The 15,775-nt window shown below is 32.8% G+C and overlaps 1 protein-coding gene across 1 annotated transcript; it reads left to right on the top strand.

The window, feature by feature from the left end:
* The first annotated feature begins 14,282 nt into the window (after window positions 1-14,282).
* LOC122301993 (ethylene-responsive transcription factor ERF023-like) lies at window positions 14,283-15,088 on the top strand. Its single transcript, XM_043113327.1, has one exon. It carries the CDS (start codon window positions 14,298-14,300, stop codon window positions 14,871-14,873), a length of 576 nt encoding a protein of 191 aa, XP_042969261.1. The 5' UTR covers window positions 14,283-14,297; the 3' UTR covers window positions 14,874-15,088.
* The last annotated feature ends 687 nt before the right edge of the window (window positions 15,089-15,775 follow it).

Here is a 15,775-nt window from a genome sequence, read left to right on the forward strand (position 1 = left end):
GGGCAGATCACTTGGTGGTGATCATGGACACTTTTTCGAAGCAAAATAAGAAAGGAGCATGAGTTTCACCGGGAGGAGTGATGAGAGAATTTGTAGGGTTTAGAATGGTAAGATTTGATTTACAGCGAAATTATAGATTAATCTGATGCCCCGTTTAGATTGATGCGAGGAGTAGGCTAGGAGCCCGTTGGTACTCAAGAAAGAGATGCTCATAGGCTTCTATTGCTGCATTATTGCCATGTCACTACATTATAAAATTAATGGTGGTGGGATCGAAACCAATTTGGGCTAGTCTTCTTTTTCTCACAAAACTGATCTATCTCTTTCTCTTAAAACGATGCCTTCAAATTCTTCTCTTTAAAACCCTATAGCCATAATCTTCTGCTCTTGGTTTAAGTACTTTGATTTGGTTTTAGAGCAAATTTTTTATGAATCTTTCTTGGATTGGCAATAAAATAGGAGGAGGAGACGTCACATTGAACATAGAGTTGTGGTTTCACATTAATATGAGGGAAGAAGTCGCATAAATCTCCTTTCGTATGATTTTTATCTCTCTTCAGCATGCAAGCGCTACCAGACACTTATTCATTGCTAATTGATTATGCTTTTTTCTAAATCTAATTTAATTGGTTATAATTATTTACGAGGGCTACACATTGAGCTTCTATATATACACAAATAAAGTTAGTATTAGAGGTTTCTTTTTTTCCAGGAGAAAGTATCAAACATGAGTAATGCTAGATACAATTCTAAGGTACTGTGTAAACTCTGCGCATTCTCTTTCAAAAATAGTTGAGTTTACTATTTAAAATTTAATTTTTTTTTTTCCATATAAGTCATATGTTTATCCACTTTTTTTAAAATGATTGTTCAGAAATTGCACAAGACAACAAATATCATGATTTCTCATCAAATATATAGGCGATGGTTAAGTTTCTTGTTCTTTCTTTTATCTAACACTCATTATTCAATATATTATTTAATATTTATTGTTTAATATTTTATTTAATTTTGATTTTTTATAGTCAAGAAGAATATTAACATGAAGAGGCCATTTTCCAAATTATCTATATATCCTTTATCTTTTTTATCTTTAAATATTTCAAATTTTCTTGATTTAATTTCCGTCTACATGATAAGAAGTTTCATGCAATTGGTATAAATTGGAAAAAAAAAAATTAATTAATTAATTAAAAAAACACTAGATTAATAAAAAGTACTGGCAAAAGAAAAGTACGTCAATTATGAAGGAATTATAAGCTGCCTAAATATAACGCCAGATCCTTGTAAACTTCCCATGGCTACGGTCTATCATTAATATCGGCCAAGAGGAGTAGGCCACAATCCCAAGAGATCAGTCGAGAAGGGCCAATGCGCATGAGCATATCCCGAGCACGTAAAGCAGTGGCAGAAGCAACATATATGTACGTACCTGATCAAGTGTTGTCACAATCCAATGCCACAGCTAAAATCCTCCTCGAGATCAGATTGATGATCATACTGGACATGCATTCGATAGCACTCGGCTGGGTTTGGCAATGATACAGTTAGGCATGACTGATGGCAGGGACGGAGAGGCTATTTCTCCCACCATTGATGTTGTTGAGTAGACGTTGTTGTGAGCGTGTTTCTTGTGTTTCATGGCTATCTTTCACCAGTAGTATAATATGATAGTGTTAAGATATAAAATAAAAATCGACATATTCCTATTAGTTTAAGATTTTGAGATAAATTATGATTTCATATGAAATCAGAACAGAAGTCTTGAGTTCGAATTTTGACTCTATATTTTACGTATTTAATTAAATATTGTACATGTTAGACCCACTCATTAAGGCATATGGCCCATACGTGAGGAAAAGTATTAAGATATAAACTAAAAATCTTCATATTCCCATTAGCTTAAACTTCTCTTAAATGGTGATTTCACATATAGCTTGTCAATCACTTGTTTTGCTATAGAGTGGCATGGAGCTGGGCAAGTTGCAACGTTACAACTTGGTTAGTTTCATTTAGGTCTAGTTTAGATATTGAGTGGAGTTGAAATGCATGAGATATTTATGAGTTGTGTTTTTATGAATAGTATTGAATTGAGATAGTGAAATAGGTTTTGTGAGGCACACCTAAGTTGAATTTAGATGTGTGTGGATATTAAGATAAGTATAAATATATTTATAGAAAGTTGAAAATGATTATGAGTTCATCATATAAAGAGATGTTGAGTTGAAAGAGGTTATAGGTCCCACGTGTGAAATAGTTTTGAATTGAAATGAGTTTAGTGATTTGAGAGTTGGGTGTTTAGATGTTAGATTCAGTTTAAAATTAAACTAAACTATAGTTTTACCTAGCTAGCTTTCATCTTTGTAGTTGTACCTAAGACTCAATAAAAGCTTAAGCAAAAAAGATAAATTAATTAAATTGCAGATATAGAAATGCTTCAACTATAACAAATTTTATAAAAATAAACTCATAAATTGACGTAATTTGATGTGATACGTCAAATTATAAAATTATATTTATTATAAAATAGATCTAACGTATCACATAAAGTAATATCAGTTTATAAATTTATTTTTATAAAATTTCTTTCTATCAATAATACTACTCTTACATATAATATTAATGATTGGAAAACAAAATTAATTTAATTGATTAGAGAATGGTGGCATTATTAAGAAATTTGAGGTCACCATCGAACCCACTGTTCCTGTAATGGCCTATTACATGTCGTTGGTGAATTGGGCATCTCTAACACATGGGGTTGTGCCAAAGTCAAACCATCAATAAAGAAATAAAAGCCAACAATGTCACGTTCAGAAAAATTGACAGATGTGTTAAAATCAATTTATAAAAATATTTTAATTATAATAATTTTATTTAATATTTAGTCGGACAAAAAATGGAAACTCGAGGATAGGATATAAAAGAAAGGAAATCACCAAAAACCCGTGCCACGGCCCACCACGTGAACCACGTCCATTGGAGCACAAAAAAGCAACGGACCGTTGAGGTTGAATGATTAAGTAGGTTGGTATTGCCATGCAAAAAGATCCACCACTCAAGTAAGGAGAACAGAGACAATTGATCTTAAATTTTGTCTACATCTCTACTCTCTCTCGCTCTGTCGTAGTTGTACGAGACACGCGCCAATAAATGGTGTTCGTATCTCTCACGAATCATCTCCCGTCTACCAAATATTCTGTACACTTCGATGCTGGACCTGGAAAATTACAAAAAATTAACGAATTATAGTTATTTTATAATTCTATATAAAATATAAGATAATTCTATAAAATTAAAATTTATTTATAATAAAGTAGCATATTTGTCTTGTTTTACTGTTCAATATTTGTGGATCTTAGGTTCTACTAGTTAAATTAAAAAAAAAAAAAATACTCTCGTATGTCCTTATTGTGATGTGTAGGTATGAAAAAAATTAGGGAACCGGTAAACCGGACCATACTTAACTGGTGCATTTTGGTCCGGTATCAAGTTTAATCCGATCTGGTATTAGTTATATTTTTCTTAAAATTAGTTAAAATTATTCTAATTTTAATTTTTTTTCTAACATCGGACTAGACCGATTTATATATATATATATATTAATTTTTTGTATTGTATAAAATAATTTTTTATATTTTTTATAATTTTTATATATAACATATAAAATTATTTTCTATTATATGATAAATTATATAATATTAAATTTTAAAATCCTATGTAAATAAACTATAATCCATTGTATTATTAGTTATACTAATATATTATAGAAAATACTTACGTGCCCTCTCCCTATGCCCCCTCAAAGTGACAGCCGGTCATAAAAAAAAATTAATTTTTTTTTACTTAGTGATTAAGGAATTAATTTTAACTGTATTGATTTTTTTTATTTTTTAAAAATGTTTAAATATATTAAAAAAATATGAAAAGAAAAAAAAAAGTGTGCATGCGGTCAAAATGAGCGGTGCACTATAAGCGGTAGAGTAGCACCGCTCATATATAATATACTATAATATATCACTATATTATATATTATAATACAATTATAATATATATTATAATAAACTACAATATATTATCATTATACTATTATATACTATAATATATATACTATATAATATACTGTAAAACTTGATCGAACTAGTAAAATCGGAAGTACCGATTTAGGGGTGTAACTAGCCGATGCAGTTTCGATTCTTCAAATCTCAAAATCAATATATACTAGTTTAATTTTAAAATATGTTTAAAATTAGAGGGAACCAAACTAATTAGATTCCTAGAAATATGAAATGGATAACAAATAATTTTTTAATTATTTAATAATAGAATAGAAGACGTTAAAATTATGCTTGTCAAGAGAGTTATGAAATATGTGTATGTACATATGTGTGTAATTTTTTTGATTACTTTATGAGAGTATTCTTAACCAGGGCTGCAAATAAATAATATTATTTGACAGGTTATTCAGAAATTCGGTTTGATTCATTGATTAAATGAGAGGTTCGTAAATATTAAATCTTGATCGAATATTTACAACACAACATGTAAAAAGTTTGGCTCAACTTACATAAATTAAAATAACTTTATGTTTATTATTTGTATAGCATTATCTTTATATGCATATGAGAATATTTAAAGTATTAAAAAAATTAGAATAAATCATGTTCTTAATACTAAACATGTTACTTGAATTCTTAAAAATATAATTATTGATATATATATATACAAATTTTATAGAGATATTAGAAAAAAATTCAAAATTCTTGTGAGAATTTTACTACCAAGTTATAAAATACAATATAAATATTTTATATTCAATATTAAATAACTTGAACTCTATCGAATATTAAATAAACTGTTTGTCAATATAAAATTAACTCCAAATGAAAAGTTTAATTAACTTTACTCATATTCAAATAAAACTTAAACCACCAGACTTGACTATGATGTATTAGGCTCGTTTGGATAATGAAAGTGTTTCATCTCGTCTCATCTTATCATTATAATTTTCTTAAATTTTCATACAAAATATAATAAATAATTCAATTTTTTCAATTACAAAACACTAATAATATTAAAAAATATATTCTAACAATATTTTAAATTTAAAATATTTTTTATTTAATTTTTTCTTTTTTAATTCCTAAAGGTCTATAAAATATTAATCAAACTATCTTATTATTATTCATAAACTATTTCACTATTATTAACAAAATTCTCATCTCTTTCCATTCCTTACTGTTGTCCTAAACCAGTGTATAGCAATTAGGGTTGTGCATATGTCTGAAATTTTTGATTCCGACTGACCTCCACTCCGACTCCGACTAGTCGGAGTTTCAGAAACTGGAATTGGAAATCGGGGTGGGTTTGACAAGTTAATTAGAGCTCGGAGTCGGAGTCAAAGTCAAATAGGACTCTGAAATCCAAACTTCGATTAATTTTAAATAAACACATATGCAAAACGACATCATTTTGCATCTGTGTTTATTTTACAATTTTACTCTGAACCTAGCTTAAATGACGTCATTCTATTTAAATAGGAACGACGTTGTTTTGCTCATTTCTAATAACTTTGTGGCCCTTTCTTCTTCTCTCGGTGACCTCTAGCTCTCATTCTCACTCTCCATCTCTTGCACGCATGGTCGCAGACTCGCACGTCTCATGGCCCACACCTTTCTTCTTCATTCTTCTTCTCTCAGAGTCTATCTTAGCTCTTTGCACCCTAGTGCCACTAGCCACCAGGTTGTCGTCGTCCTACCTTGTTCACAGTTCACGCCGCCATCAACAGGTAATTTTAGGGTTTTAAATTTATGCCTTTTAATTTCATGGAATTATATTCTGTATATGAATATGGTTATTGATTTTGGATTGTGTATATTATAGGAATATGTTTGTATTTAGCAACTGGTTGTGAATATGTGATAAATTTTATCATGGTTCTTGATTTTGGACAGTGAATGGAATGTGTTTGTGGAAATGTCCCTGAGAAAAAATTTGATTTCATTTTCTTCATAGTTCATTTTATATTCTGTTTTTGCACTCTAAAAACTATCATATAAATTTGTGATAACTGGGTAACTCCTAATTAATTGATAAAATAAAAAAATAAGCTATATATATATATAATAAAATAAAAAATTTCTCTTTCAAAAGGAACATATTAATTAACTGAAAAAACTAAATGCAGCACCAGACAACAAGAGGAAATGTGCAATAGAGCATAGATGCTACATATGTTCAAAATGACTTAATATGGTTGCACTGACTGCATTACTTTCATTCATTGACTGAATACTTAGATCTACTGCATTTGGAGGCCGCTAGACTCTGTTTCTTTTCTATTTTTTATTGCTGTTTATTGTTGTGTACATCTTATTTACTAGAGTTGCAACCATTTTTTGTGCTTATAAATGGATTAGCTCATCCAAAATTGTAGCAATAGAAGTTTATAGTACAATCTAGACAGAAAGCCTTCAATTATTAACAAAAATTCTGCACTGCTGTTAGATACCAAACCCATAACAAGAATGATTATTTCAGGTTCTTTCCCGTCACTAATTCATTAGGATCAAGCTTTAAATACAAACAAGAATGAAAAAATATAAACATTATAATTCTATTTCACAAAAAGGTTAATTTGTTTTTTCATATCAAGAAATCATGTAAACAAAGCGAAAGTTACAACTTATGGTATGTCTGCAAGTGAGATGAAACTTTAATTTTCGATGATTTCAGTAGCATTTGTGCTCTTCCCTGTAAATATTTCTAATGGGCACCTTGAGTTGACAAGATTCTATAGAAGCTTAAAATATCAAATTTTCTCTTGACTAAGTATACATAAAGATATGCTGCTGGTGCCCTGAATTCAGGAAAGTTGTGTACTTCTCTTTTTTAATGAGTGATAAATTCGATTGAAAAAGGGAACACTCAAATTTGCTGGGGCTTCACCTAAGAAAAAAAAAATAGAGAATTACTATACAAGTCCCAAAATTGTTTGTTGTCGAGCCTTAGCTCAAGCTGTTGTGTTCTTCAGATGCCATGGAGTTTGCTTGTTTGGGTGCCTAAGTCCGCATTTGGTGTTTCATAATTTCTCTCAGGTTTAAATTAAGTATATCATTTATCCCCCAAAAAAAATAGCAAGCAATAATTTAAAACGAGTTGGAAATTATACAATTTTTTTTTATTGACATCCTTGAGGAAGAGAAGGTTGAAGAGTTTTTTAGAGAGCTGAGAAAAGATATTGATTACTTATATAACCACTACAACAATAATGGTCATCCTACTCCAGCAAGTGGTAGCCGTAACTCCTCACACCCGACCAGTTCAACATCTTCATGTGATTACACTGCTTCTGCTGCAGCTATTTCATCACCATTGGTGCAACAATATAATCAAAGACGTGCATCGAGGAATATTATGCAGTGTAGGTCTGAGGTTGAATGCTATTTGATGAAGATGTCGAGGCACCTAGTGATGCATTTCAATTATTAACTTGGTAAAAGGTTCATTCCACCAAGTTTCCTAGTGTTTCCCGAATAACCTGAGATCTGCTGGCTATTCCTATCACTACGATTGTCTCTGAGTCGGCATTTAGCATTGGAGATCGTGTGTTGGATGCTTATCAGAGTTCATTGTCAGCTTCAACTGTGGAGGCCCTCATTTGCACACAAAACTGGCTATATGAAATGCCCATTAGAGTAAATATCATTGATCCCGAGAGCTATAGGCTTGAATAAGGTAACTTTATAGTTTATATGCTTTTAAATGATAATTTAAATATTTGTAATGTTTTAATTATTCAACTTCTAATTTTATGATTTTGTAGACCTACTTGTGAACCCTAGTATAGTTGTGGATGAGTGATAATTGTGGATGAGTTACAAGTTACATAGATGAGGAGTTAGGTTCATGTGTTGTAGTGATGCTATTCAGGTACTATATTAGTATTTTTAATTCATTTAAAAAATTATTGACCATTTCATAAGTCATACCATACTTTTTAAAATATTTTCATATGTATTATTTTACAGATAAAAGCTTATGAGAATGAATGCCGAATGGTAGTGACTACCAGTTTCAACTTCAAGAATCAAGACTTTGTTTCTTTCTCGATGTTCAAGAATCAAGACCTTGTCAATGTTCAATTACTAATTTACTACTCTTTTGGTTTTGTAATGTATGACTGTACGGAATTTAATCAATGTAATTTGTATTTAAGTTTTTTTATTATTTTTTTACATTATTTTTTTGAAATTTGATATCAATTAGGTGATTGGGCCTTGGATTGCGCATGGGCCTTCGGAGTCGGAGGTGGGCCGAACCCCAAGCATAATCCAATCGAAATTCTGAATTCCGAACAGAGTTCTGACCTCCATTCGGAGTCAGAGTAAAAAATTTTCCCGACTCCGACAATCGGAGTCGGAGCCCACCCCTAATAGCAATCGTCAACCTGTACTAAACACTTCACAATCTCTCTCCATCGTTCAATCCACCGACCATGTTACTTCTATTACATCTCACTCGACGCGTAAAGTTCATGTGTTGTCTTTTATTATGTTTAAATGTTATTTGGACAATGAGAAAGATATGAGATTGTTTTATATTAAAGTTAAAATTTATATAAAATATTATTTTTTAATATTATTATTATTTTAAAATTTATAAAAATTAAGTTATTTATTATATTTTATTTAAAAATTTAAAAAAAATTATAATAATAAGATAAATTAAGAGTATTTCTTAATCCATATCTCCAACTATAACTAATGCTTATAAATTAATACATAATCGTTTAGAATTGCAGGCATACTATCGTACGTCCCTAGGATTCCTATTTCGACGTCAAGATTCCCTCACATTCTTTCCACTCTCGTTGATGCAAAATGATATAAATAATATTTGCATAGATACGTAATTCTTGAATATTCTTTTTAAAAAATTGTAGTTAAATCTAGAATTTATATAAAAAAATATTTTTTTAGTAATGATCCTCATCTCTTTTAAGAAAAGACGTAGAGTTTGCACGTGTTAAGATTGTAAATATTATTTTTTTTAAAAAAAGAACTTTCTTTGTACAACTTTAAACAAATATTTATCACATATTTTGGTTGTTCTTTATAATTGGGATCTAGACGCGACATGTATTTGCATACAAAATGTAGAATACTCAAAGGAGAGATTAGACGTTGGATGATGAAAGAATCAAGTTTTTTATGAGCAATTTGAATTTGATTCATATAAGCACGACTCATGAAAAGAACTCACCTTGAATAAAAAGTTAGGCTTTTATAAAATTGTATGACATCATTTTTACTTTTATACAATTTATATTCGGTAAGAATAAGAGATCACCAATTTACAATTAATCTCATCATTGACTTTTAAACAATTTCTATGGGGAAAAATCAATTAAGAGGATTCATTTTATAAAATCGTATATATAAACTGACGTAATTTAATATAGTGAATTAGATTATAAAACTTTTTTTTATTATTATATATCAAATTTTATTTATGAAAAATTCTATTTGCAATCTCCACTTGGAGATTGTATGTATAGGTCTTTTATTAAAAGAGAAAAAATATCATTTTAGGAGAAATATTTTAATAATTTTAAAAATTTTTAAAAATAAAATTATCTATGTCTGTATTGTAGTCTCCAAATGGAGACTGTATATAACATTGCTCTGTATTTATTATTTGTTTTCATTATGTTTGTTTGTAAACTTCTTTTTCTATAATCGTTTGGTAGATCTAGCATTTCTCAAAAACCAATTATAGGCATGATTGAATTGGGATTTCCTTCAATTTCATTTTACCCAAATGCCTTTTATAATTTTGAGAGACAGAGAGACATAATATATAAAACTATTGCATTTAATAAAACAGTGATGGCAGGTTACCCTCCAAATGTCCCAGCCCCCCTTCCCCCCAAAGTGGCCTCTAGTGCACTTTCTTTTGTTTTTTAAAATGTGAAAAAACATATACAAATTCATTATTGATAATTTTTTTAAACATTTTAAAAAATTAAAATGCACTAAGGGCACTTTTGTGATATGTTTGGAGAGTAACCAAGCTTTTTCTTTAATGTTATCCATAAACCACATATAATATTGGAAATGGGATTTTTCATACTCATTCGGGCAAGGCCTAGGTCCCTAACATCGAGGCCCAGGACCCCTGATGGGGGGGAGGCCCAGATGAACCAAGGGCCCAAGAAGGGATAAGGCAGCATGTGGTTCTTTTAGCCATCAAAGCATTAATGGGGAGTAGACAGGCTGAGATCCTGTCCCCTGTAGGATCGGCTGCATTAAATGCAACTTGAAGTGGCTAGTCCTAATATCAAGCTCTATAGTTGACAGGAGCGGCTGCACTAAATGCAATGTCATGTCGTTCAAGACAAGTGCGATCATTACAACAATAGAAGGATCCCAAAGAAATCGACTATAAACAGAGGAAGGCTAACAATGGGAAATGGGTTACACACGCTCGGTATATATCTTCTAACTCCATAGACCTTCTTTCTCCTTTTATTTTCCTCTAGAGAACTCTGACTTTGGCATTGGAGCTGACACGACCACCCCCGCCACCCTTTCTTCCACCCTCGTAGGTATAGGAGCATCGTTGTTAACTATGGGATCCAAACGCCTTGGCGTCCAAATGCCATTTAGTGCGATCGATTTTAGATCCACCTACTTCTTTAGGTCAATGCTCTGTATTAGTGCCTCGGCATAAAAATGCCACTAAATGCGATCGATTTTAGATATCGCCCGATCACTCAGGGGGAACACCTCTCCCAATTATCCTAATTTGCCCTTGCCACCCAGCGCAATTGATTACAAATCTCGCTGGTTACTTAGTACGATGCTTTGTGCTCACACCTCTGCGTCCAAATGCCACCTAGAATGGTCAATTTTTTATCCTACCTGGTTACTTAAGCTGATGCTCCATGCTTGCTCCTCGGCATCCAAACGACACCCGGTGCGGTCAATTTTAGATTATGCCTGGTCATTCGGGTCGATGTTCTACGCTCGAACGTCGACGGGCATTGGAGAACACCTTTCTCAAGTGTCCCAATCCCCCTCGTTACCTAACCTAGTATATTTTAAGTCCTGCCTAGTTACTTAGGTGTATGCTCTATGCTTGAACCTCGACCGACACAAGGGGTCCTATCCCAAGTGTCTCAATCCCCCTTGCCACCCAACACAATCGATTTCAGATCCCACTTAGTTACTTAGGTTAATGCTCCGCGCTTGCGCCTCGACATCCAAGCACCACCCAGTAAGATTCATTTTAAGTCCTACCTGATCACTCATGTCAATGCTTTGCGCTCTTAATCTCTATGGGGGCAAGGGAATACCTCTCCCAAGTGTCTCAATCCCCCATCACCACCCAGCAGGATCGATTTCAGATTTTGCCTAGTTACATAGGTTGATGCTCCGTGTTAGTGTCTCGATGTCCAAACACCACCTAAGACGGTTGATTTTAGATCCTACCTTGTTACTTAGGTTGATACTTTGTGCTTGTACTTTGGCATCCAAATGCCACCCAGTGTAGTAGATTTCAAATCCTGTCTGGTCACTTGAGTCGATCCTTCATGCTCAGAGCTGGCACAGGGGGAACACCTCTCCCAAATGTGCCAATCTCCCTGTGCCACCCAGTGTGGCCAATTTCACATCCCACCTGGTTACTTAGGTGGATACTCCATGCTCGAACCTCGATGGGCGCAGGGGGAACACCTCTCCCAAGTGTCCTAACTCTCATTCTCTACCCAGTGTGGTCATATCCTACCTGGTTACTTAGGTTGATGCTCCACGTAGTTACTTATGGTGATGCTCAACGCATGTCCCTCGACAACCAAATGTCACCCAGTGGGGTTGATTTTAGATCCTACCTAGTTTCTTAGGCCGATGCTTCATGCTAGCCCATTAGCATCCAAACACCACTTAGTTTGGTCAATTTTAGACCACGCCTAGTTACTTAAGTCAATACTCCGTGCTTGCGTCGTGGCATCTAAATGCTACCTAGTGCAATCGATTTCATATCTTGCTTGGTTAAGTCGATGCTCCTCGCTCAAACTATGACGTGTAGGGCGAACACCTCTGACACCGAATAGAATAGGGATTATTCTGCAAGCTAGTTCCAAAAAATAATTCATATGGAAGAGAATAAGAAATTTGTCCAAAACATAGAGAAAATTCTTAATAATATTGATTAATAATAAAATTTGAAATCATTTTATAAAACCCACAAGTCAAACTTAAATAGCTACAAAATTTAAAATTATGAAGATTTTTTCAAAAAAGAAAAAATCTAAATTATTGCAGGAGAAATTAATACATAAATAAACAATAATCCTACTAAAAATTTGGTCAAAATTAAACTCAAAATCACTTCCAAACTTAAAACTAAATATTTACTAATAAGACAAGAATGAGTATAAATATATGATTTGAAAGAAAATTACTGATATTATTTTAAATGATTTGGGAGAAAGTAATTGAGATTTATGGCAAAGATTAATCAATCAATTGAAGCTTGAGAAGGTTGAATGTGTAGTAAGTATTATGAAAAATCTTGGGATTTGAAGGAATGTACTCATTTTTTTATAATAAATTTGACAAACCACAGTTGATTATACATAGAGCAATTAAGCCTTTGGAGTACTATAAATCTACTCAGAAACCTGTCAACTATATTTAGCCTGCTGGTTCAAGTAGGGAGCAAAGGAAATAGTTAAAACTAATGTGGATTATATGAAAATCAATTGGGATGTTGTAGTGTACACTAACTTGAAGAGGTCAGGATTAGGAGTGATGATTGTTAGAGATGTAGAGGGAGAAGTCCAAGCTTCAATATGTTGCAACATAGATGCAAAATTACAACCTACAGTTGCATAAGCAATGGCTTTGAGAAGAGCACTAATGTTCTGTTCTGATTTAGGCTTCTCAAACGTTGTCTTTGAACGAGATAGTTAAGAAATTGTTAATGCAATCAACTCTTCAATTGAAAGCTCGGTAGAAACAAGTTCATTGATTCATGATATTGAAAGATTGCTGCAATACAGAGTGAGATGGTAATTCAATTAAAGGGAGACAAACGTAGTTGCACATCAGTTGATTAAATTAGCTATTTCTTTGTTAGGAAAGCTTATCTGGATGGAGAAATATTCCATTTAGATTATGAATGTGATGTTGCAGAAAAAACTTTGTATGGAGTGATATTTATATTAGCAGTTAGGGGTGTAACCAGTTTGATTTAGTCCGATTTTGAATAAAATTTGAGACCGAACTGATATGAACTGGTTTTACATTTTCAAAAACCGATTCTGGATTAGTTATCCCCCTAAACTAGTTCTTCCAGTTTTACTGATTCTAATTCGGTTTAGTTCGATTTTTCGGTTTAATATATTATATTATATATAATATAGTATGTTATAATATTATATTGTATTATATAGTGATAATGTATTGTAGTATATTATAATATATATTATAATTGTATTCTAAAATATAATAATATATTATAATATATAATGATATAATATTAATATAACTATTAATACAATAACTTATAGTGATATAAGATTTTAAAACTTAATATTATATTAATTAGTAATTTATCATATAATATAAAATTATTTTATATATAATATAAAAAATTAAAAAATATATATATCTATGAACCGGTCTAATTATGATGAAAAATAGGAATCAGACTGAATTTGACTTAAATAAAAAAAAAAAAAAAAAAAAAAAAAAAAAAAAAAAAAAAAAAAAAAAAAACTAAGACTAGACCGAAATAAATTGAATATCAGATCAAAACCATCAATCCAGTCTAATCCAATTAATCGATACATCGATTTTATTTTTATAACCCTATTAGCAGTATTACGTTGATTAAAAATATAAACATACATATATATATATATATATATATAAATCCTCCAATGCTGCATCATCGCAGCCCCGGATCAGAAAGTAGCATGTAATCTTCTAGCCAGCTGAAATGACCAATCATTTCTCCCGGACTCGGAAAAAGTTAGAAACCGCAACCATATTCATTATTTCATCGCATATCACATTGCTCACGCGCCATGTTGGTGCACGTGGATATATGTTCTGTCCCTTTGTCCGACTTTTTGACGTACGAGTGAAAAAGCCAGTTTTTAAATGTACAGTAAAGTAAGGACAAGTGAGTGAACGAGTCCCCAATTCTTACAGAAGGGCTTATACGTAATTCCAGACCGACTCCTTTGATACGTAAAATTTGGCGATAATTTGCTTGTATGCATATAAATGTCATCGAACTGTGAGAGCAGACGGTTGCTAATGAAAATGAAGCAGCAACCATACACTGGAGATGACCTGACCACCACCACTCAAGCTCACCGGAAATCCGAGTCACAGACAGGTGGCACCCGCCATCCTGTGTTCCGCGGCGTCCGGAAGCGACGGTGGGGAAAATGGGTGTCGGAGATCCGGGAGCCCCGCAAGAAGACGCGCATTTGGCTAGGCTCTTTCCCCGCTCCAGAAATGGCAGCCAAGGCATACGACGTCGCGGCATACTGCTTGAAAGGCCGTAAGGCGCAGCTCAATTTCCCGGACGACGTCGAGCACTTGCCGCGGCCGTCCACCTCCACCGCCAGGGATATCCAGGAGGCTGCAGCGAAGGCGGCGCAGGCCATGGCTTTGGTGGGGAAGAAGGGCGGCGGTCACGACTCCAGGTCGGACTGCGAAGATTTCTGGGCTGATATTGAATTGCCAGAGCTGATGGTTAGTGGGTGTCATTGGAACTCGTGTGGGTGGTCGTTCGCCGGAGACGCCTCATTGCCGGACGGGGAGGTTCCACCGCCGTTCATGGCATGCCTCTGATGGTATTGTTTCGTTGTTTACATGTGCTTGGCTTGGTTGGGCTGGCTAGCCTGGCTAGCTGGCTCCATATATGTACGTACGTATATGCAACTTGGTCGCCTGTTACTGATCTTATGTAAAACTTTCTTCTAAGTTTTACACTAATTTTAATTATTCAGCGGCTAAAAACATATACTATTTTTTCTTTGCTTAATGCTCACAAAATATCCATACCATCATGAGTATTATATCTTTTATTTTTTGGGTTAGCAAGGTGGACCTTTTATATACATATTATACCTTAATCTCACCATATATTGATCTCTTTTTTTTTTTTTTTTTAAATGAAAAATTGACTTTATTCATTCATAAAAAAAAAGTTATATCTATGACCAAATACATCTTGGAAAACTCCTAAATCAAAAGTCAATTACTATGTTTGAAGTTTCACCAATACACAAATTTTTTTATGACTAATATGATCTTAATTATTACTATAGTTCTCTACAAACAAAGGAGGGAAGGAGAGGCAGAAGAGAAGGGAAGGAAATGGAAAAATGAAGAGAAATGAGGGATGGAGAAAGAAGGAGAAAGGAGAAGGAGAAGGAAAGTGAGAGACAGTTTGAGAGGAAGAGAAGGAGAGTTTGAGAGGATCACCCTTCTTTACTACGTTAATTAATTTGAGGTCGACTCGTTTTAGCCATTGAATTTTTACGTTTTCATTCAAAGTTACAGCATGCAATCTCATTGAATTAGTTTAATTATGAACAAAACCAATATTGGGTCCAATAATTAGTCCATCGGTACGTATTTTAATTAATTTGCTTGACCAATAGGAATAAGAATATGTTACCTTTAATTAGAACTTTACATTAATAGCCAATTATTAGTCTAATCTTTGATGTAACTACCCAATTAAAGAA

Source organism: Carya illinoinensis, chromosome 2 (genome assembly GCF_018687715.1).
Source record: "Carya illinoinensis cultivar Pawnee chromosome 2, C.illinoinensisPawnee_v1, whole genome shotgun sequence".
Lineage (NCBI taxonomy): Eukaryota > Viridiplantae > Streptophyta > Magnoliopsida > Fagales > Juglandaceae > Carya > Carya illinoinensis.